General features: G+C 39.9%; 2 protein-coding genes across 2 annotated transcripts; both read left to right on the top strand.

The window, feature by feature from the left end:
• The first annotated feature begins 857 nt into the window (after window positions 1-857).
• On the top strand, window positions 858-6,630 carry lpar3 (lysophosphatidic acid receptor 3). The gene is made up of 3 exons (XM_083970824.1): window positions 858-996; window positions 1,855-2,609; window positions 6,145-6,630. Exons 2-3 carry the CDS (start codon window positions 1,868-1,870, stop codon window positions 6,471-6,473), a joined length of 1,071 nt encoding a protein of 356 aa, XP_083826950.1. The 5' UTR covers window positions 858-996; window positions 1,855-1,867; the 3' UTR covers window positions 6,474-6,630.
• Window positions 6,631-12,219: 5,589 nt separating this feature from the next.
• LOC310984805 (atrial natriuretic peptide receptor 2-like) lies at window positions 12,220-22,625 on the top strand (the record flags this gene model as incomplete). Its single annotated transcript, XM_083970124.1, has 20 exons — window positions 12,220-12,344; window positions 12,515-12,638; window positions 12,911-13,015; window positions 13,807-13,909; window positions 14,637-14,782; window positions 14,872-14,944; window positions 15,288-15,432; window positions 15,518-15,604; window positions 15,701-15,844; window positions 16,364-16,485; window positions 16,717-16,861; window positions 17,000-17,108; window positions 17,368-17,487; window positions 17,670-17,763; window positions 18,098-18,185; window positions 18,320-18,459; window positions 18,753-18,905; window positions 19,649-19,747; window positions 20,769-20,860; window positions 21,586-22,625. 20 exons carry the CDS (start codon window positions 12,220-12,222, stop codon window positions 21,694-21,696), a joined length of 2,325 nt encoding a protein of 774 aa, XP_083826250.1. The 3' UTR covers window positions 21,697-22,625.
• Between the last annotated feature and the right edge of the window lie 428 nt (window positions 22,626-23,053).

The raw sequence follows: 23,053 nt of genomic DNA, 5'->3' as shown, positions 1-23,053 counted from the left end.
TAACCTTCGCTTTTATGTTAAATATTGGAAAATGTTACCCTTTGGGCTGCCAGCAGTTGCTGAAATGGGTGTGTTTTAAACTGAGCTAATAGCAACTCATTGACAACTGAAACTTGGCACTCTTTAATATAAGGAGCCAAATGATTTGGGAACCTAAAGTCGAACCTCTAGCGATGTGTTATCATTTCTGATATATTTTAATATAGGCTAACGGTCACATGATACTTTTAATTTGAAAAACACTAGAGACTCCAACAGCCAGATAAATGTAGTAAATAAAGAATAAAATAAAGTTCAATATTTGATTAAATAGTAACAGATGTGGATGCAAGTTTGGGTTTCACGCTCTCTAACCAGGTTTCCAGCTATAAACGTGAGAAAGAAAGAAATTAATAAATGATTGGTGAACTGTGATTGATCCCTTGGCTAATATTTACCACTTCCTGAAGTTATAAACTAGAAAAAAAAAAGAAAAAAAAATCACAGCCTCCATAAGTCTGCTGCTGTCAATGTAAATCAGTCCAGATGTTGATCAATGAGATCACTGATCATTGATTGATTGATCTCATTAATTTGATATCAGTGAATCAAAGCGCGCACTGGAAAAGTGTCATACTGGAGGAGTAGGTTTCACAATCTGGCAACCCAATAGTTGAATACCTCGAACTTCCTTCCACAGTTTCAGCTTTGTACCGTCTTGTTGCTCGGACCTCGCGCGGTGAACGGAGGAACTGACCTGGGACCGGGGCGGCACACGCCCTCTGCGTCACCGGGCTGACGCCTCTAAAGTGAAGACGCTGAACTTGCCTGCCTTCACTTCACTTCGTGCCCTGTCCCGCTGCTGCCGTCGCCTCCCTCCCTCTGTCCCTCCCTCGCTCCCTCCTCAGTCAGTCCGCCGTCGGGGGCTCACACGGGAAACATGCTCAGGAGAGGACACGCAACTTTTGGCAACCTTTGATCCACTGACGCGCCGCGGACAGCCCCACTACACCACAGGTAAACTCACCTGGCCTGTTGATCTCGTCTCTCTTACTCTTAGATCTCACTTTGTTTGCTTCTTTTGTTTCTGTCTTTTGCTTTATATTGTTTTCTGTGATCTGGTAGATCTCGGTCCACTTTGTCAGTCAGATACAGTTCTCTCTCTCTCTCTCCGTCTTTCTGCTGCTGTTCAGACCTGTTGTAAAGTTGGTGGAATAATGAAGAGACAGCTCCTCAAAATCTGTCCTGTAAAATGTACCAGCGTTGCAGCATATCTGTGTTGTTTACTTTCTTTGACTCGATCATATTGTTTTTTACTCGTTACTATGGTCACTATCGTGTTCAGCTTTATTAATGGGGCTCATTGTGATTTCAACTTTATTCCTCGCCAGCTTCCTGCCATTTGAAGGCTTCTGGCATAGGCTATGTGCACTTGCCTTTGTAGTCAAGTGATTAAATCTTCTTTGTCCTTGAAGTTATGTATCCTTGAAGAAACTGCAATTGTGAAGCATTTCAGCTCAGACTTTGTATCATCTCATTGTGTTTTTGTTTTGAATAAAATAGACTGAAAAACAAGTTGTTGAAATGCCTGCAAAGCACTTTAAACACATAGTTCACATAGTTTAGCAACTTTGTTCAATTCGAGATAGGATACATTTGCTTCTCAAATGCCAGAACTTTGTGTCTTTCTTTGTCTGGGGTGAAAGTAAAACGAGTACCCGCAGTGTGCTGTGATAAAACAAGCTATTGTAATAATTTGTAATATGTGAGAATTTGATCAACTTAACAGGTGGTGATTAATTGGAAGATTAAAATGCAGGCATTCATGGGTTGCAGTCTCAATTTTGAACCTCCTCTCTCTTTCTTGTTTGACAGACCTGCCTCTACGATGGCCCAGGAGAACCAGACCTGTCATTATAATGAGTCCATGGGGTTCTTCTACACCAACATTGGTGCTGAAGATAGATGGGACAAAACTCAGCTCATCCTGGTCCAGGTGGTGGGCTCACTCTTCTGCTGTTTCATCCTGGTCTCCAATGTCATGGTCATAGCTGCTGTGATCACCAACAAGAGGTTTCACTTCCCCTTCTACTACCTTCTCTCCAACCTCGCCGCCTCAGATTTCCTGGCAGGGATCGCGTACGTGTACCTCATGTTTAACACCGGCGAGGTGTCGCGGCAACTGACAGTTAAAGAATACTTTATCCGCCAAGGCTTGCTGGACGTCAGTCTGTCAGCCTCTTTGTCCAACCTGCTGGTAATAGCACTGGAGCGCTACATCTCCGTCATGAACTGGAAAGTCCACAGCAACCTGACAAAGAGGAGGGTGACCCTGCTGATTATACTTGTTTGGGCCATCTCCATCTTCATGGGGGCCGTGCCCAGTCTGGGCTGGAACTGCATCTGCAACCTGAGCGACTGCTCCCAGCTGGCTCCCATCTTCAGCAGGAGCTACCTGATCTTCTGGTCGGTGTCTAACCTGGTGGTGTTCCTGGTCATGGTGGCCATCTACATGAGGATCTACGCGTACGTCAAGAAGAAGACGTCCATGCTCACGCCGCACACCAGTGGTTCCATAAACCGCAAGAGGACGCCCATTAAGCTCATTAAGACAGTGATGGTTGTGCTTGGTAGGTACCACTTGTAAAAAAAAAAAAAAAAACACAATTGTCTATGCAACAAAATGATGATACAACGGTGCGTGAGTCACAACATTTCCTGCATTAGTAAGATGTAAAGAGCTGTGGTGAACTTCAAAACAGTCACAAAGTCCAATTCACTGAGTCAGTGCTGAGCACACTGGACTGTAATCTGTGTTGTTCTTATATGGTGGGAAGCCTTGAGGATGATAACTCAAAACACCAAGGTTTTTAGTAAAGCTATTGAGCGCTTATCAGTAATTAGACTTTAGGTCTCAGGAATTAGAAGAGGAGTCATTGAGAAGTTTCTTTTATCTCTCTGTGTATCCTGTTTCAGTCTTCTGGCCACTCTGCAGCAAATAGTTTCCATTTGCAAAGATTAGATTGATCATTTAATTCATACCATGTTAAGTGTAGCAGGAGATACCCGTCTCAAGTCTCCAGAGTTTAAAGAGGCGTCTTTACATTTTTGGTGTGGTCAAGCCAACAATCAGAAACTCAAAAGCTTTCAGTGTACTGTACCAGATCTAAAAACAGCTGGAACCAGAGAATGTTTGGTATTCGTGCGCTTGAGATCCCCTCAACTCTTAATCACTGTTCTGATTCATTATCTTATCAGTAATTGCCTGGGCCGCTACTACGTGCTCATTCTCTGTTTCCTACAATTATAAAGTACAGAAAATGACGTAGCGCCCTTTTCTTCTCATGCATTTTCATCCCACATGAGGCCGTCAGATATCCTGGTCTAGCTCTCTTTGTTTAGGTGTTGCAACAGGATACACTGATGCAGAGGCTCAATACCCAAATCATTCCCCTCCCAGCATTGTCCTATAAGAAAAGAAACAGCAGAACTTCAACAGCATAGAGGAGTTCATGTCAGTGCTGAATACACTAGTTTTTTATTCACCATTCATTCACACAGCGACCTGGATTATTCAAAACGCGGAGGAGCGGGTTGTTGTGATTTTGCTCACTCGCTCCGCAGGATAACGATCAGCCGTTGTTCTTTGTCTCATGGGGGCTCTCTCTCTGCTTGCCCAGACACATGGCTACTAGACACTGTACTGGATGTAGCGTAGGAGCTGCCTGCCTCTGCACACACTTTATTCCAGAGTGCTGTGTAATTATCTCTCCCTGCAAGGACACTGCTCCTCAGCCTGTGTGGCGAACCATCCACACCACACCACAGTGGCCTTCAGCGAACGTCGCCTCCTCCCTGCACCCAAAAAAAAAAAAAAAAAAAAAAGGTCAATTGCTTTCAGATGCAGTTCTCCGTAGCTTGTGGAAGTGTTGTCTTTAGAATCCCCCTTGAGGGTTTAAACAATAAGTACTTCTTGTTTCACGCTCAATGTGCAGGATGTGAAACTTTCCTTCTGCCCAATTTTATTCTCAGGTTGTTTTTGTGTGTGTGTGTGTATTGCCAGGATTTTGTGGAATCACAACAACTTAGGAGCCAACCTGAGATGCACAACACATATACTTCACATTGAAGTCAAAGACATCAAATTTTTGGTAGTTAAACCTTCAATGAAGGAGAGTGGATGCACCGTAAAGAAATTCAAAGTTGGCAGTTAAACTTCTTTTGCAGACACAAATTTTTATGCAGTAGTATGCTTACAAGCGATATGGTTTAAAATGCATAAAGGAAATTCCATAGACATGTAGTCATGTCCGGTCTGAGATGTCTGTTAATCAGGAAAAAAAAGACACTTGACTCTTGTTCCAGGTGAAACACAGTCTGCTCAGGCGGAAACGGAAACTGGACAAACCTGTTCAGACATAACCCGCACATGCTTTGTGTAAAATCTGAGAGTTAAGGCAATAGACACATTTCTGTTGGTTGGTCATAGTCACTGTGCATGGCCTGTGCGTACAAGAGAAACACTAGAATAGTAAAGCCACACACACATGTGTAACTTTGCACTTTGATCAATTATTGATCAATTATTCACTTACCTCAGTGTATAGAATCACTTCTCTTGTGCTTTCTTGCTCACAATTGAATTTCAGATCTTCACAGTTTGGTAAAATACCACTCTCTTTCTTTCAGTTTAATAACTTACAGCCTTTTATTTGTGACATATCCAAGAGTGTTGGCCCTTGCTTTTGAAGTGAAGGCCAATTCAAAATGTTGTTTTCATTCTTTAAGTGCAACCACCATGGTGTGAATGAATACTTAAAGGAACACATGCTTACAACCACTCTGGCTTTTTCTTTGTCAGAGATTAAAGGGGAAACAAATTCCACTTCTAAACTTGTGGAATACATCAAAAAACGGCAAGTGGAAGTTGATTTAATGGGGTCTCACTCCATTTCAATTCAGTTCACGTTATTTTGGATTTGTAGTTCATCAAAGACAAAGAAAAAAAGAAAAGAAAGACTAGCTATATAAATAGGAATTCACTATAAAAGAATGTGGTGAACCTTTTGACTTCAAGGCCTTAGAGCAGAGAAAAACAAAAATCTTAGATCAAGACTTCTACCAGACCTCTTGTTTGTGTCTACAGTGAACAGTACTTGTTTTTATTCTGCACATGCAATGAGGCTGCAGAGATGCTGGTGGTGCAGACGAGTTGCTGCTTGTGGCTTTCTTTCAGCTACTTGTCGTAGCTCTGTTTTGTGCCCAAACATGTTTGAAATAGATGGCTACTTAGCTGCCTCTGTCACAGTACTGAGCATTTAACATAATGATAGCGTCGTATTTCTTTTAATGTATCTGTTTGGTGTAAATGGTGTTAGGATGACATTATACTACGGCAGCCCTGACAGCGCAACACACTGCAGCTGACGAAAACACAAGGAAATGGACGTACTTACTACTGCAAATACACAACACAAACACATACAAAAACAAGCTGCAAATAACACAATGGCCTTGAAAGTGTTTCCAGAGGACACAAAAAACTGATTAACCACACAGAGACATTCTTGTTTCACACACAAATAGATGTGATGTTAATGTTAAAATAAACCAAACAACACAAGTTGCAATGTGCTGAGCATGTTTGTGATGCACATTTTTAATCGAATACATTCTGCGCAAAAGCTTTATTCATGTACATTCTGATTTATTTTAGATAATATTAGTTTCAGCAGTTGACAGTAGAAGAGTGCGTTAGACTTTGCAGTAGGCAGTGCCATTTTCACAATATACAGGCAACAAGGCCTGTGGGTTGTAAATAATTATTTTATCGGTGATTCATCGTGAAAATTGTCAGTGTTTTATAGATTACAAGTGAAGATTTGTATAATATTCTTATATGCTTTATGTGATACTGTTTATCCCCCAACTCATGGGCTACCTCTTGAAGACAACTGCAGTGTTTCCCACCAAATTACTCACTCACAAAATCTGCAAATCTGCATCTCACACACCTCTTGACCCTTCTCTTCTTTGGCCACTTGCTTGACCAAGAAATAGTTCTATGAATAATTATGATAATTTAAAAGTTATAATTTTCTAGCACTGAAACACAAGCACAAAAAATGTATTGGCATTTGATTTTTCTGTATTTTTTTCTTCTAGGGGCCTTCGTGTTCTGCTGGACCCCTGGCCTGATTGTTCTTCTGCTGGACGGCCTCAACTGTCAGAGCTGCAACGTCATTAAATTAAAACGCTGGCTGCTTCTCTTGGCTGTGCTCAACTCCGTCATGAACCCTTGCATCTACTCCTACAAGGATGAGGAAATGTGGACGACCTTCAAAAACCTCCTGCGCTGCATCGGCAACGGTACGCGGCGGCAGCGTTCAACGAGGGCCAACGCCAGGCCGCTCAGCTCTGGTCAGGACACGGGCGCCAGCCAGCCCCCGTCAGAGGAGATCAAAAATGATGATCAGCGTATACTCAAGACCTGAAAGTGGAACTTGTTCAGGACTTTGCAGAACATGTGTCCAGCTGGGGCTGGATGTAGCTTATGAAGACACAGACTAGAGATGACTTGAAAGAGACACAACACAGCTTGTCTCCAGGTGGTCTCCAGGAAGTCATTGTTGTCCTCCAATTAAAAGTAGTTTCTTGAAGAGACACTGCAGGCTTCAGTGTAGAGCTGAAGTCGTGCTGAGATGGAGATAAGAGCCCTTGATGCACTAATAACTCCCCAAATGGATGCAAAGATGTACTTCATGTTCATTTTTTGTCAAGATCTTATAGTTTCTGAAGGTATGACTCTCATTTTTACAGAATAAGAGACTGCCGATGCTGTTTCCTCGTGCATTTTTGTTTTCCTCATCAACATCCCTGAGGGTTATTTGAACTTGGATGACATCCTGCTCCAGTGGCTCAAGAAAAAACAGTATGAGGTATTGAGCGGTACATTTCTACTTTTACCTCAGAAAGGGGTAAAAATCATGTAATGGGTGGCTTAACTTTCACCCTAGTATACTTTTCTTATAGTGGATGAACTAGTCAAGAAATATAACTAGTTTATAGTCAGGTACTATAAAACTAAACTGTAGGTTTGCTTGAATAGGGCATGGTTTTAAACACAGCGAATGAAAATACTGTAAACTGCTGTACTGTATGCTACTTGTACCTCCTGTGATAATTAATTTCAACTGTTTGATATACGTAGCTAGCATGTTAAGCGAGCCCTGTTTGTTTAGGCCAACATATTTCACACACCTTTGCTTTGCGAAGCAGTTTTGCCTGTGGGCAATAGATAAGAGAATAAGAGAGCTCACCTAAACATACAGATAAACCCCCGCCTGCAGCAACCACATACAGGAAAACTTGTTCTCCCTGTAGCATTTCTTACACATCCGCCTCAACTCACCGCCTGCCTTCGCGCTGACGAAACAGCTGCTCACCTGAGAGTAGAGGGGTGGTTGTAAAGGTATATTGCAACACACTGGATTCCTGCAGGGAGCTCAACATACACAGTGTAGGCTAATGCGGGAGCCGAGGAGGACACGACTGAATAGACTGTATGGGCTGTGACCACCAACCCCTCCCCCTATTCCTCATCTGCCCTGACAACTAAGTTGCTAAATCATTGACAGGGTTCAAACGATTCTTCCTCATCCTGCTGTATGTATTTATGCCACTCCTGCTGTAAAGAACACAACATCCTTAAAGCTCTTTTTTGTTTGGTTTTTTTTGTTTTGGGAGTGTAGGAATGCCACAAAAGAGAGCGGCGTGTGGACAGGTTTACAGCTTCAGAGGTTTTTCCCTTTACTGAATTAAGGTTATTCATGATTATATCCTGTGTTTTTTTGTTTTTGACTTTTATAACTGATTAATTCATTAAAATCATAAAAGTTCACTGAAATTGTTAATAGCTTTTGTTTGGTGTTTTGGTCTTTTTTCCAAATATCACAATGATATCTCCCCCCAATGATATGACATGATACAAGTTTCACTGTAATATTATTAATTTATATATTACATCATGACCTCTCAAAGTTGTCAAAATAATAATAATGATAATAATATGTATATCATGACTCATTTGGTGTCATTAATTGCAAATATTTTCTTATAACAGTCTTAGTATAATAGTAAAATTCAAACCGAGACGTGATCTTAATTTCCTTACATTCACCATTTTCATCCACTATGGGTGGATGTCATGGCCAGTGTCGGCCCAAACTGAAATGTCTCAACAACTATCGGATGGATAGATGTTAAACATTCATGGTCAAGAGATGATGAATCCTATTGATGTTAGTACACTTCAATGTTTCTCTTGTGTTTTCCCTCGTGTGGCAAAATAGCTCATCATTCTTATAATCTGCTGTCTTTCTCTTTAGCCCTAAATAAGTCTTTATGACTGATTAATTACCATGTTGCAGACATTTTAACCCTCCTCAGTCAGAATGAACGATGTAATGCCATTGTTACCTCAGGATTTTAATTTGTCCGGCCAGGGCTGTAATTTTGTGATCAACCCTCAGGACAAATTCAGTCTCAGCTGTGTTTACTGATAATTAACATAAAGCCAGCGTGCAAACATGTCAAACTAAGAGAGTAAATATCAGTAGGCAAACATTTTCAACGTGAGCATGCTAGAGGAGGTGCTGAAGTGGTTGTAGTCTTTTAAAATGAAGCACCTGCCAACCACAAGGCACTGTATGTATGTAGTACGATGTCCCAACCAAAGCATCAGGTGACTTGTAAATCCTGTTTGACTGTTCCCGACTCAGTCAAAAATAAACGTCACTAACTGACTGTGATAGTAACCCTAAAACGTCTGATGATTACACAGCAGTAGATGTCAACATTACCAAAATGAACACTGAGGTGATTATCCAACACTCCCATTATGTGACTTGCGTGGCAGTCGATAGTTGATAAATAAACTGTGACTTGATGAAGTACCGTCTCTTGAGATTTCAGGTGCTCTACAGCGGCTACTTCACAGTGATTCACCCTGTTTGGGGCAATTAACGTGGGACCTTTTGATTCCATTCAGTCAGTCTCCTAATTGGCTGAAGATCCCGAGAAAATGAAGTGACTCTAAAGTGGGAGGCACAACATCGTACTTGCATCAGTAAAAAAAATAACCCCATAAAACTGCTTTAATGTAATTTCAACAGGTTTCTTTCATCAACAGCAGCGTAACACCATGTGAGTTGTGGCTACAAATGTTACCCATCTGAAAAACTTCATGGAAAAAGGCAAAATGTCAACACATGTTCTATGGCTTACACACAGCATATTCTGTACATCTAAATGTAAATTTATTTTTAGAAGAGCTCTTAATATATTCTGCATACATTCCTCTATTCCCTCAAAAGAGCATTTGAATCCCATTAGTTTCAAACCTTCTCTGTAATTTACTCAAGTCGACATGCTATTGTTCCTGTTAAAATGTTTTTTTTTTCTGTAGTAAAATCTTTAATACCCTGAACTTAATTAGGATCCTTTGACAAATGTAAATGTTCAACACTGTCCACTGTACACTAATAGAAAACTATGTCTCAGGTTGAGGTTTGACTTGTTTAAAGTCATGTGGTTCCTATCAAGAACGCATCGTATTGTAACGAGTAGTGTAGCTATGTCCTCAGCAGAGCCTTCTGTGGACCTGTCGTGACTGCTGCCGGCCTGTCTGGGTTTTGCGTTCCCAAAAACATAAACTGTAAACTGTGTGGTGTGGCGGGCCTTTTTCTATAGCTGTGCTGTAATTATGCATTCTTGAAAAGCCAATTAAATTTCACAGATGTTCAGAAATGCTGTTGGTTTGCTCTTAATCTCAGTGCAAACACATGTAAGGCAGAGATGGAAAATTTCATTAGGATATGATGTTATATAAATATCCCATGGGCCATTTAAGCAAGGGGTCATAAAGGTGCTCAGATTTTAATCATACATAATTTTAAGATTGACTAATTCAACAGCAGTAATAAAAATCCTCAGTCAAACATCTATTTCATAAGGTTCCAGGATACAGATACACACAGCATGAATCCCAACCTGCCTTTTGTCAACAGTACAGACTGGTGCTGGTGGTAAACTGATGTGGGAAATGTTTCTCGACACACTTTGTGACCCTTGATCCCAATCAGTCCTGGTTTGACTGCCACAGCCCAGCTGAGTATTGTTGTTGTGCATTTACGGATAGTCCACCATATCACAAAGCAAAGGTTGTCTCACTCTGGTTTCATGAATGTGAGAATGAGTTCAGTGAACTTCATGTTATCATCTAACCAAAGTGCCATACTCAAATTATGATAACTGAAGAACCTCCAGCTGAGCAAAATCAGTCAGACTGTGAAATGTCACTCAAAGCTCTACAGGCCAAACAATATTTGAGAAGCTTGTTTTCCTTCACAAAGATATGTCTATGTTTTTTAAAAAAGTTGTAAAGATTTAGGAAACTGTTATAATATTGGTATAAAACTTAAATGTATGACATGCTGAACTGAAAATAAATAAATAAACAAAACAATAAAACTTCAAGAAATACTCAATCAAAAGGCTACTGACCACTAGAATCTATCCTGAATGGTGGCCGACTCTAAATGCCAATGCAATTATAATTCATGTTTATCAAATGTAATCAAAAGTTGATTGAAATAAATTCTGCCAGGTCTGATCTAAGACTAAAACAGTTCCTGTATAATATAAACACATAGCCGTGCGGTGGTCAGTTTAGGTGCAGCAGAGACCACCGACTGATTCTGACCTGTAGGACGGTGAAGGTGAGCCGAAGCTCCTCAGAAAGGAGGACACGACACTCTCAAACCGTGATTGGAGCGTCTCTTTTGTTGATTGGACAATTAGGGTCAAAGGAGATTGGAGAGGAGTCTTTAAGAACACACATTTGGGGAAGGGGATTGTGCTGCAGGTGACTGCACACGCACGCACGCGTGCACGCACGCACGCACGCACGCACACACACACACACGCACACACACACACACACACACACACACACACACACACACACACACACACACACACACACACACACGCACACACAGATTTGGTCATTCACTCAGTCCGTCAGTTTAGAGCAGCTCTGGCAACAGCAACAAACCTCCTCATGGCTTTTTGGACAACAGCGTCCCTCTGCCTTTATTTCCTGCTGGTAAGTTCTCAATTCACAATTCATTTATAAATACAACATCACAACACCTTTAATACTAGAGGGGGAATGTGAGCTATAGTAGCTACAGATAGGACTTGAGGCACTTGAGTTTTTAATGCACAGCACTATGATGTGATGTCAAACTGGACTTGACACAGTTGATATAATGTCAACAGTTGTTTAAATAGAGCTTATAAGACTCTCACTTTGGTGCATCACCGGGCAAACCCTTTGCTTTTGTTGTGTTGTCAGAAACACTTGCTGCTGCAGGCTAGTGGCCATGGACCTGTGGTTTTTCTGGTGTATTGCTGTGTCACTTGCTGTTTTCTTGTGGTGCTGATTTGCTAGATTTTGAAACACTCTTGTGTTCAATCTGCTTATTTTCTTGATTCAAGCACAACACATTGATTTTTATTTTCATGCATCCACCACATGTCCTTTAACCAGCACTGTTGGTTGGCTGCAGTTTGATTTGTTTTTCATCACTTTGATCACTGTACATCAAACTTAGTAAGGCTCTACAGAGTTGTGTACTTCATTTATGTACATTTTCTCTGGATACTCTTATAAAACACTTTACACACAAAGCTTTTACGTAAAAAGCTGCCTCTTTCAACTGCAGGGAGTAAGTTGCTGGCATGACCTGGACAACACAGAGTACGACTGTTGGCCGATCAACAATCCAAATGATTACAACATGATCAGCTGTGGTGGTAAGTCTTTGTTATGTATTTGTGTGAGTGTGTCTGTTTTGTGGGAGTGCAGCGAGTGCTATTCTTTGTTTTTTAGTGATGATGATGATGTGTATGTGACAATTTATTGTAAAATCAAGTGGTTTCACTGCTCCAGCCAAAAAGGATGGATAGGTTACATGTGAAGAATTAATTACAGTGACTTTGGAGGTGCAGCACCACAAACTATAGTTGCTTGTGAACTCATACAATACAAGTGCAAACACAACATGTACATGAATTCTGTTTGAATGTTCAGACAGAGTGAATGGACTTTTATGTGTGTGTGTGTGTGTGTGTGTGTGTGTGTGTGTGTGTGTGTGTGTGCCCACAGGTCTGGAGATGGCGTGGGTACAGCGCCCCCCAGAAAAAGTATCCAATGGGGAGGAGTTCAATGTCTCATACACAGTGACAGCCGCAGATTCCTTTTATGATTACGCCGTCAGGAACAAGATCTTCCAGTTTAGGTGAGAGTGTCTCATAAATCTCAAATGTCTACCAAGCCCAGAATGAACACACAAAGATACAGACAGAACCACACAAACGTAGTCGCATGCATGTTAATTGGTTTATAAGACAAGATAACAGATTAACACCTCATGATTAAATACTGTTGTTGTGCTATCTTTACTTCTAGTGATGCGTCAGAAGCAAAGAGGTTCTGTCATGAACACGAGTGCCCTGCAAACTGGAACAACGCCAATGAAATGAACTGCTGTGTGTATCACGCCAACATCCACTCCTGTCCTCTGGGCCTCATGGTTGGTAGTGTCGCACAACACTGGGTCCATCTCATCCTCTCTTTCCAATAAACAATTGTGATATTTCCAGAGCTGCTGTGTTATCTGTATGAAATGGTATTTTTGAGGAGAACATAGTGTTCTCTGATAAACTGACAAATACTTTGGATGATAAAACATTCTCTAGCTATCTATCTTCAAAAAACAAAAACAAACAAAAAAACTCAACTGATATCTTTGCAGAGAGCATGTTGGAAATTAATTTCCTCAGCTGTTTTTGTGTCTCTTTATAGAAACAAGGAGGAATCTGTGGCCCGTGGATCCCTGATGATGGTAAAATTGTGACTCACACTGTATCCAAAGCAGGAAAGATGACCAAGAAATACTGGAATTCAAAGGTGAGGCCACTCACATGCCAGTCATTTTGAACATGTGTTGAAGTTTGGAGAACCTGTGTATTGTTTATTACAGAACCATATGATGTTATTAACTGCATATAATTCATTTGGTGTATTGGTGTAAACACACCAAGACACAAACCAACTACAATACTCCACTGACAGTACGGTCAAACACTTTTTGGGTAAAGCGGTCTGTCACATGGCCGATGTTCATCTTCATCCTACTGTACATCCAGGCAAAGATCAAAAGACATGGGTGTGATCAAAGTGAAACATCCTTTGTGAAGTCTGTAGTCTGTTCTGTTGGGGAGTCACAACATGGCAAAAGGTTGTAATTAGTTTTGTGTTAGTAAGACATTACAACCATGCTGCAGGTTGTTTCTTAACAAAAGAGTGTGAATTACTGTAAGAACTACAGACAACTGAGTAAAACCCAAATGTTTCTGTTAAGCACAATTCAAGTTTGTTTTTGTGTGTGGTCTGAATCTGACAGAACAGGACAGAACACTTCACATACACACACAAACAAACATCTACAGCAGTGTTTTTATCACTCGTACTCCTATTTAAATCAAAATATGATGAATGTGATGGTTATGTGGAGGTAACCTATATGTGAATATGTAAGTATTCTAACAAATTGCTTTACAAGTATCATTAGTTTTGTTTGGATGATTCCAATCTCCTACTCAAACAATAAACATAATATTACATAATACATATTGACTTTTACTATACTGTACAAGCTGCGTTTTATTCTCTGTTGTCTTGTGTGTTTTCTCATCTAGGTGGTGCTGATTCATATCGGAGTCACCTCAGTCATTGCTCACATCAAAATCGGACAGATGCACGCAGCACTGGAGTCCAAAGTGCTTGTTGTCAGTGCCCAAGGTCAGTCTGCTGCCACACAAATGGTATTTTGCTCACACAAAAGCACAACTGTACACAAAAAGTGTCTGTGAGGTGCCTGTTATGTAAATAAGTTGCTTTATCAACCAGACAAAGGGGCTAAAAGCACAGTCTTGTTTATCTCCTGAACACTCTAATAAACATTAAGGAGAAAGTGAAGTTGTGTTAGACTTGCAGTGAAACAGTCTTCATAAAAAAAACAAAAACAAGTGCCAACAGAAGAATAATAATAAACTTAATTTTGCACTTGCTTGTAGAAACATAGATAATCAGTATCATACAACAAGCAACGGAAATAATATAGTATATATATATACACGATATGGTACGAAAAACGAATTTATGTCTTCGTGTATTTTTAAATGTGAAATACAATTCCAATCAGCAACTGAAAGTAATTTTTAATTTCTTGAACTTTACATTAGTGTTTCCATTTTACGCCACTTTATTCTTGTATATACAATTATTGTACCCCATGAAGTGTAAGACAAGACTTTATTGATGCATGATGAAAATTTTCATCATTCAACTAAATTAATACTTCAACTTGTAGCACTTTGCACATTTTTTGATGCATACTTTTACTTTTTTGTTTTTGAATGGCATTTACGGTTACAGTTTCGTAATGCTGTTTTGCTGATATGAATTATTTGAGAACTTCCTCCATGTCTGAATGAAACTTAAACTGTAAAATCTATGATTGGTCAAGTGTGTGGGGATGACGTCTGTGAGCTGGAGGAAAACTGCCTGAACTGTCCTGCAGACTGCGGCATCTGCCCAATGTCCATCGCTATCAAAGTAGCTATTGCGCTTCCAGTTGCCCTCTTCAGCAGTGGCTTCATCCTCACCATGGTGGTCAGTCTACGCAGCACACACTCACAACAACATACAAACACAAACACAGGAGATGTTCTCACGTGTTGATGTTTATCTTCACCTGGTAGTGGCTCCAGTACCAGAAGCAGAAGATGTTTTGGGATGAAAGCTGGATCATCAACTACAAAAACATCATATTTGGTAAAAACGTGTCAGGCTTAAAAGTTGTACACACACACACACACACACACACACACACACACACACACACACACACACACACACACACACACACACACACACACACACACACACACACACACACACACACACACACACATAATGTAAACTATAGCGTTTCTTGGATCACTTGAAATTGACTTTATAAGGAAAAGATGATGTTGCTGTGCCAGAAATCCCAGGAGATTTACATGAGTTGCACTTTAAGTTTTTAAGTGAGTCATAGTGCCTCTTATAATAGTGGTAAATATCCTCCAAGCTGTTGTTGACCTAACAGTAAACTGTAATGTGTCTGTCTCTGCAGGTAGAGCGTGCTGTATGGGCATCGGCAGCACCACCACCCTGCAGCACATCAAGAGTAACTCCACCATCAGTCGAACTACTGATGTGACTGTGTGCACCGGAGTCAACACCTCATTCAAACAAGGCTTCATCCAGCCAGGCATATAGTGCGAAATGTTATTAGTTCTTTATACAAGTGCTTATGGATCAGAGGCTATTCAACTTGATGACATTACAGTCACTGTCTTGCAGTGATGGGAGGACGGTAGCAGTGAAACACATCGAGAAGAAACATTTCACCCTGTCTAAAACCATCAGAAAGGAGGTAAAAGAAGTCAGGTGAGACAAAGACATGTCAGGGAACATCATGTTTAACCTGCAAATGAAAGAAATATTTTAATTCAATCCTATGCATGTGATTTTTATAATCCTTAGGCAGCTGGATCACCCCAATCTATGCAAGTTCATCGGCGGTTCCATTGAGGTGCCTTATGTGAGCATCATCACAGAGCACTGCCCCAAAGGAAGCCTGTCTGATGTCCTGCTGAATGATGACATCCCCATCAACTGGGGCTTCAGGTCAGAAAACCTCACATGAAGCCTCATTTGTTTACATATTTACCATTTTCCTGGTATTATAATATTTTTGTGCTTGTTCTCAATCTTATTCTCAATTATAAATTGTAGCAGAAGCTCCAAACAACCAGCTTCTGTAGCTTTTTCTACATGCCTCGTGGCTTAGGAGGATTAGTCACAGCTTTGTTACTGAAAAACAAGGTCAAAAATTTAATGACCATGCAAAATATATTTTGCTGACAAAACCTGAGCAGGAAATACTGTATTTTGGTGTCTTTCCTTCAGATGCGCAATGAGGAAGAGCTCCTTTCCAGACTTACAGTATTTTACACCACAGTTCAGCAGTGACACAGAAAAACCCTGTCTCCAACAGGAACCTCACAGACTATAATACAATACAATGACAGTATTTTACTGTGGTGTTTTAGGTGTGCTTAGTGTATTCATTTTTACCTTTGACTGCAAATAAAAGTGCAGAACACACACACGGTAACATTAAAGAGAGTCTCGTCCCCCATACAGACTGTCCTTCGCCACCGACATCGCCCGTGGGATGTGTTACCTCCACCAGCACAAGGTGTTTCATGGCAGACTTCACTCCAGAAACTGTATTATTGATGATCGATGGGTGTGCAAAATCTCAGGTAACAAAGAAAAAGTATATGATCAGACACAACCTGAGGCTGTAGTATAAAGGCACTGATGCTGTGTCAAGTTCAGTTAAGAGTTTTTGTGACTTTCCTACTGTTTTTTTTTTCAGCAGAGATTATTGCCCTTCTCTACCTCATCCTCCACCAGCAGCACTATAATGAAGGCAAAGTGAAAAACAACATCCTGCGTCATTCTACTCTATATTTTCCTGTGTTTGGTTTCAGATTATGGGCTCACAGCCTACAGGAAAGAGGACTTTGAGGCTGTCAGTAATGGCTTCAATGGTGGGGATGTAAACCGTGTTTACTGTGCTCCAGAGGTGCTGCTGGGAAGCAGCTGCAACATGACACCAACAGCGGACGTTTATAGGTATGTCACTTTATTAGCAGTTGATTAAAGTTTTCTTTAGATTGTAAAATTTGAACCATTTAATTTGATGCAATTTGATTAAAGATGGTGGATAAACAAGTATCTTTGTATATCTCTGCCTTTCTCTCCTCTCCTCAGCTACTCCATGATTCTGGTTGAGATTGCAACTCGCTCTGACCTAATTTCAGTGAGTATGGCAGCCAACTGTGTAGATTACAACCTTCGGCATCCTTTTGATCTGAGCTTTGTAACCAGCAGTCCTCTCTAACAGGACCAGACTGAAGGACTGAGGATGGATATCATGTGGCGCCCCCCTCTGCCTGAACTCAAAGCAGGAAAAGCAGATACTGACTGTCCCAGTCAGGAAGACTACTGTGAGGTCTGCCACATGTGCAAATAAAATAATTACAATAGCTGTAGAGGATATCTATGTCTATTTGTCAGACATTTTACTGTAAAACACACTAACTATAATTTCTCCCTGTCTTTTCTGACACACGGAGCAGCTCATTAAGAAGTGCTGGTCTCACAACTTCACCATGAGGCCCACATTTGAGCAGGTGAAGAAGATGCTTGATAAGATGAACCCACACAAAGTCAGCCCAGTGGACATGATGATGAACCTGGTAATATAACCCACACAGATATGGTAGAATGATATTGAACGACACGGATTAAAAGTAGTATGCAGGAATCTGCTCAGGATAGTACAAAAGTATCATGTGCTAAAACAAATGTGAAGAAGTGTCCTATGAGATATATGAATTCTTGTGAAATTTGGACACAAACAGATTTTTTTTAACTGCAGATGGAGAAGTACAGCAAACATCTGGAGGCAATAGTTGCAGAGAGAACACAGGACCTTCTTCAAGAGAAACAGAAGACAGATCGACTGTTGTACAGTAAGTCACAATAACTGATGTGCATTTTTTTTGCAAGGCTCAAATGAGTAATACAAAACTGTTTTGGTCACATTATGAAGCCAACAGTGATAAACTATAAAAACAATGGACATATAAAAGAAATTCTTGATGTTATTGTCCATAGATATAGATTGTGAACTAGTTAAACTAAGCTTGATGGAAGTAGTGAAGGACAAACTCAGCTTCTCTTGCTGCCATCTAGTGGTGCAAAACTGTCTCCTTTCCTACCCATAACTACTACAACAACATTTCTAGCAGGATGTGTTCACATGGTGATATTTTAAGTTATTAAATCATGTTCATGTTAATTCAGGTATGTTACCAAAGGCGGTGGCCGATGACCTCCGTCAAGGCCGAACAGCAGAGGCTCAGAGCTACTCCAATGCCACTGTCTACTTCAGGTTTTTATTTACTTATTTTTTTATTTTTTTATTTACTATTTGATATTTTTAAATGGACACAAGACATAGTAACAGATGCTGTCTTTGGGCTAATATTTTAATAATACTGACATTGTGCTTCTTCCCTGTGACAGTGATATAGTTGGATTTACTCAGCTGTCTGGTGCCAGCACTCCCCACCAGGTAGTAGACTTCCTCAACCAGCTCTACACCACCTTCGACGACATTATCGACAATTATGATGTCTACAAAGTGGAGACGATAGGAGATGCTTGTAAGGAAAGATATTGAGATTACATTTGCAAAATGATAAACCATTGTAAATAAGAGACAAATATTAAGTTAAAAATGAAATTTAAAGGATGCAAACATGAAACAAAAGTTGAAAAATAATCTTGATCTAAAATTGAAACAGAAAACAATTATGCAGATGAATCAATAGCAACAACAATGACAGATTTTTTGCTCTAAATAGATTCTGAATGTACGTTTTGCTATGCGATCCTCACTGAACTTCTCCCTCTTCCTGTGCAATCTATTATAATGAAATAACGGCTGATTGTCCAGACATGGTGGTCTCCGGGGTCCCTAAAGAGAATGGCATCAATCATGCTGGAGAGATAGCCAGCATGGCCCTTGATCTGGTCAGTGTCTGTCACAATTTCAAGATCCCCCACAAGCCCAACACACAACTGAAGATCCGCGCTGGCATCCACTCAGGTACTGTGGCCATCTCACTATCCAGCATCATTTTATCAGAGTATCAGACCACATTACTGTACGTACACTGGTATGCTCTGTCCCAAATGAACCTCTTGACACATGATATGATGGTTCACCCATAGACAATTTGTTTTTATTATGATGTAAATTAACAGGGATATAAGTCACCAGAAATACCTGATTTCCAATAACAACTTGCCAACCTGTTTTATTCACCTGTTTACCGGAGGTTAACATGACATGGCTTTCAAAGGTGTTCACAGTTTTGCAGTGTTCAAAGGTTGCAGACTGTGATCGCAGTGTAAGTTTAAACAACCTGTGTGTGAAACTGAACGTGACTCATGCTGCGTAACTGCTCAATCATATGTGTATATGTGTAGTGTGAGAAGAAAGACTTGTCTGGATCAGAGGAATGAACTCTTTACATCACAACGATTACATGTGCTGTATGTCATCAAGTCCTCACAAATCAAAACCAGTACTCTCACGATCATTTTAGACGAATGGGACTTTGGCTGGACTTTTATTCTGTTTGGATCACGTTGCAGTGTTACAGTTTATAGTCCTCCTTGTTCTCGCTTTTTTTTAGAGAATTGTTTATGTTACTTGCTTTTTATGTGGATATAAGGAAATCTAAAATGTATGGTCAGTCTCCTTTGGATAACCTCACATGCATTATCATTATCATTAGGAAATGCCAGGAAAGTTTTGTTTTCAATTGCTGATGTTCATCCTGCCAGGACCTGTTGTGGCCGGTGTGGTTGGCACTAAAATGCCTCGCTACTGTCTTTTTGGAGACACTGTCAACACAGCCTCACGGATGGAATCAACCAGTGAAGGTAATGAAGGATTAGGTACGCTGTCATTGATCCAATTAATGTCTTAAGTGGAACAGAGCAGGTCAGGTTTAAGTATTTTGATTTCACTCTGGGCTACGAGATGTGAAACTGAACTTATTCTACTCTGTGCTCTGTTGACAAATGTTAATGTTTAATGTTAATTAAATAGTTTTATTGCAGTTGGCTGAGACAGACAGAGCAGAGATAGCATTTGGCCAGAGCAGTGTGCCACTGTAATCGTGCCAAGCAGGACGGTCTTTGTGTTGACTGTGTTTGCTCACCAGCACAACAGAGAGCACAGCAGCAGAGTTGCGACATGGAGGGTGGACAATGTGCTTACCCAGCACCTAATCCTCTGCATTAAGCCCGTGGGAAACGTCAAAAGTGATTGTAGGCTCAGGAATAAAAAAAAACTGTCAAAACTTTAAACATAATTTTACACAAGCTAAAATTGACCTCCTGAAAAGCTTTGTAAGGACAATCAAGTCATCTCAATTACAACATTTTTATTTGCATACTTTGCATGTCTGCACAGTCTGTATTACATAATTTCAGTCATGTCTTCCAAAATCATATTGTCCTGGTCCTGTATTCTGTCTACTTTGCCTCCCAGTCCAATACAACTTAAAAAAAAGATAGAAAGATTTTTGACTTTCTGAAGTGTACCGTACCATAATGTAGCGTACCATATTTTTACCATACCATACTGTACCGTACCATATTGTATCGTACCTGGGGTACTAAACAGAGACAGTAAATAGAGAAATAGACATTTCTGTGTCATAATCTCTAATTTTCAACGTTTGGTTTAATACCTGGCTGTCTTGTGCTGTGTATGCAGTATTTTTGATTATTTGTTCAGCACATGTCATACAAATATGATTGGTTTGATTATCGTCATATTTTGATTAGTAAAAATCAGAAATAATGATACAGGCAGTGTAGGACAATGTATTTCAGACATGCTGTGTATAATAAATCTTATCACATGTCACATACTTCTTTATCATTGTGTCTGTAGCTCTAAAGATCCAGGTGAGTGGTGCCACAGCAGACCTGCTTCACACGCTCAGAGGTTATGTTCTGACCTGCCGAGGAACACTTAATGTGAAGGTAAGATTGACAAAGACTAGACTGACAACCCCGGCACTATCAGGATAGGAAATGTATATTGAGCTTCCTGGCTGCAGCAGTTGTTTTATCTTTAGTTTGCATCCTCATGGGGGAAACACACTTTCCCATACAGTCCACTGCACAGAGAGTAAAGCTCAGCACATTCCCGGCCATGGTTTTGGTGGTTGCTATTGTAACCTTTTACTGCGCTGAAAACAAACCTCACTGAATGTATCCACAACGTCTCTTTAACTAAACCCAATTAGGGGTAATTAGCTCAGTTGTATATAGTGTTTTTTCTGTGTTTTTGGTGTACACTGTTGTGTGGGTTGTTGTTTTTTAAAACACAAAAGAAGGGATTGATGAGAATGAGTTTGGAAAAGATCACAGGGAATTCAAAACTTCCCTCCAAGGGAAAGTAGACTGGGTGTGTCGGGTATTCGGCCTCTCTTTTACAGGGACGTATTGTACTATCCAGTTCTACTGGCTTCTTTCTTTGTAACCTTAGACATCTATTTGGGTGGTGCCAGTGTGATTATGGGGGAGGGGTTTGCCTCTTTAGTCCCAACAGCCCTTCAGTTCTGACACTTGTGATGTCTTGCTAAAGAGGTGGCCGCAGCTGCTACTCTCTGCCCCCCCACCATCAAACCTTAATGGCTTTATTTAAAATTCAAAGGGACACATGCTGCAATATGACTCGCTCTAATTTTTTCTTGACCCATTAGGGCAAGGGGGAGATGACAACATGGTGGCTTGAAGCAAAGAGAGTCGACCACACAGACCCGCTGCTCAGAACATGTGAATCCAGAGGAGGCCCAGTGCCAGTTAGTGACTAAATCGAATCGAATTACTTTATTAACTGGTTAGACTTGGTGTTGTGAAACTGAACTGGGTCCAGTGAACTAAGTTAGAGTTGAAAGTGCAGATATTAAAAGACTGAAATATGAGATGAAATATTGTCATGAATTTAGATGCAACTGCACTGTAAATTTACCACATGATTCCAGTGTTATACTGTGCTGGTCATTATCATAGTTCCATTATTGTAACCAGAGGTAATAATGACAAGCAAAATCCCATTGAAAATAAGAATAAATGCACAAAAAACAACAACAAACAAACAAACAAACTGTTTTTTGGTAATATGAATGTGCAGGACATAGTTATGTTTAATTTAATGTTTTGCACTTTTTAGGCAGACCAAATAAACATATGCAGAATAACATGCCAGAACTGAGGAAATGCTATTTTAGTCCCACATTATCAATATATATTAATTATTTACATTACATTTATACCTTTTGTATTTTGCAATCTGAGGCACTTTTCTGTTTCCTAATACAATAAATGTAAAGGATAAATTCACTGCCTGAAGATTAAGAAAGTTCTTTTACAGTAAGTAAATGAACTTAAACAGAGAAGTTAAACTCCATCCGTGCTTAAAAAAACACATATTTATCACCTTATTCCTTACACTTTGAACATTTGACATAGTTTCCCAATAAATGTCCAACAATACACTTTTTCTATCTAAAAAAGCTTGATTTAGGCCTACCTTTATGCGGATGTACCAGTAATTTAGAATCAAATTCCTCTGTTAAAGTTAAAGCTTAATGTGAGTTTGCTTTGAAATGTTCAATATACTCATTACTTTTTTAGAGGGAGAATGTACAGTTTTATTTTTTGTATGTATTGGTTACTGTGAGTGCAAAGATGTATTTTATTGTATCAAGTGATTATATAAATTGCATTAAAGTTACTCTGAAGCTGATTTTGTGCATTATTTTGTTGTAACTGGTTATGAGTGCATCTATCTATGTATCTATCTATCTATCTATCTATCTATCTATCTATCTATCTATCTATCTATCTATCTATCTATCTAGGCCTATCTATCTGCCTGAATATCACTGTAGCAAATGAAAAACATTTCACTTGAATGTTTCTTTAAATGTTTTATCCAATGTTACTTTTTTATCTATGAACTTGATATCAAGATCAGTGGTCATTGATAATTATGATAACTAAATGATAATGACATCTTTGCACCCCACACTTCAGTCTTAGCCCAGATCAATAACTAGGCTATTTGGGATTCACAAATTACAAATCGATTCATGTGTGGCTATACTAGAACGGTAAATACAGTAAAACTCTGTGGAGATGTGGAGAAATGTATTTCTTTTCAGCGAT

The sequence above is a fragment of the Trachurus trachurus genome (genome assembly GCF_905171665.1).
Source record: "Trachurus trachurus genome assembly, chromosome: 4".
Taxonomy (NCBI): Eukaryota; Metazoa; Chordata; class Actinopteri; order Carangiformes; family Carangidae; genus Trachurus; species Trachurus trachurus.
The sequence above is the reverse complement of the archived record's forward strand: the minus strand, read 5'-3'. Positions and strand labels throughout refer to the sequence as shown.

Coding starts and splice junctions, on each gene's coding strand:
- lpar3 (XM_083970824.1), top strand. CDS start 1,868: ATGGCCCAGGAGAACCAGACCTGTCATTATAATGAGTCCATGGGGTTC. Junction 2,610..6,144: donor GACAGTGATGGTTGTGCTTG/GTAGGTACCACT, acceptor TTTTTCTTCTAG/GGGCCTTCGTGTTCTGCTGG.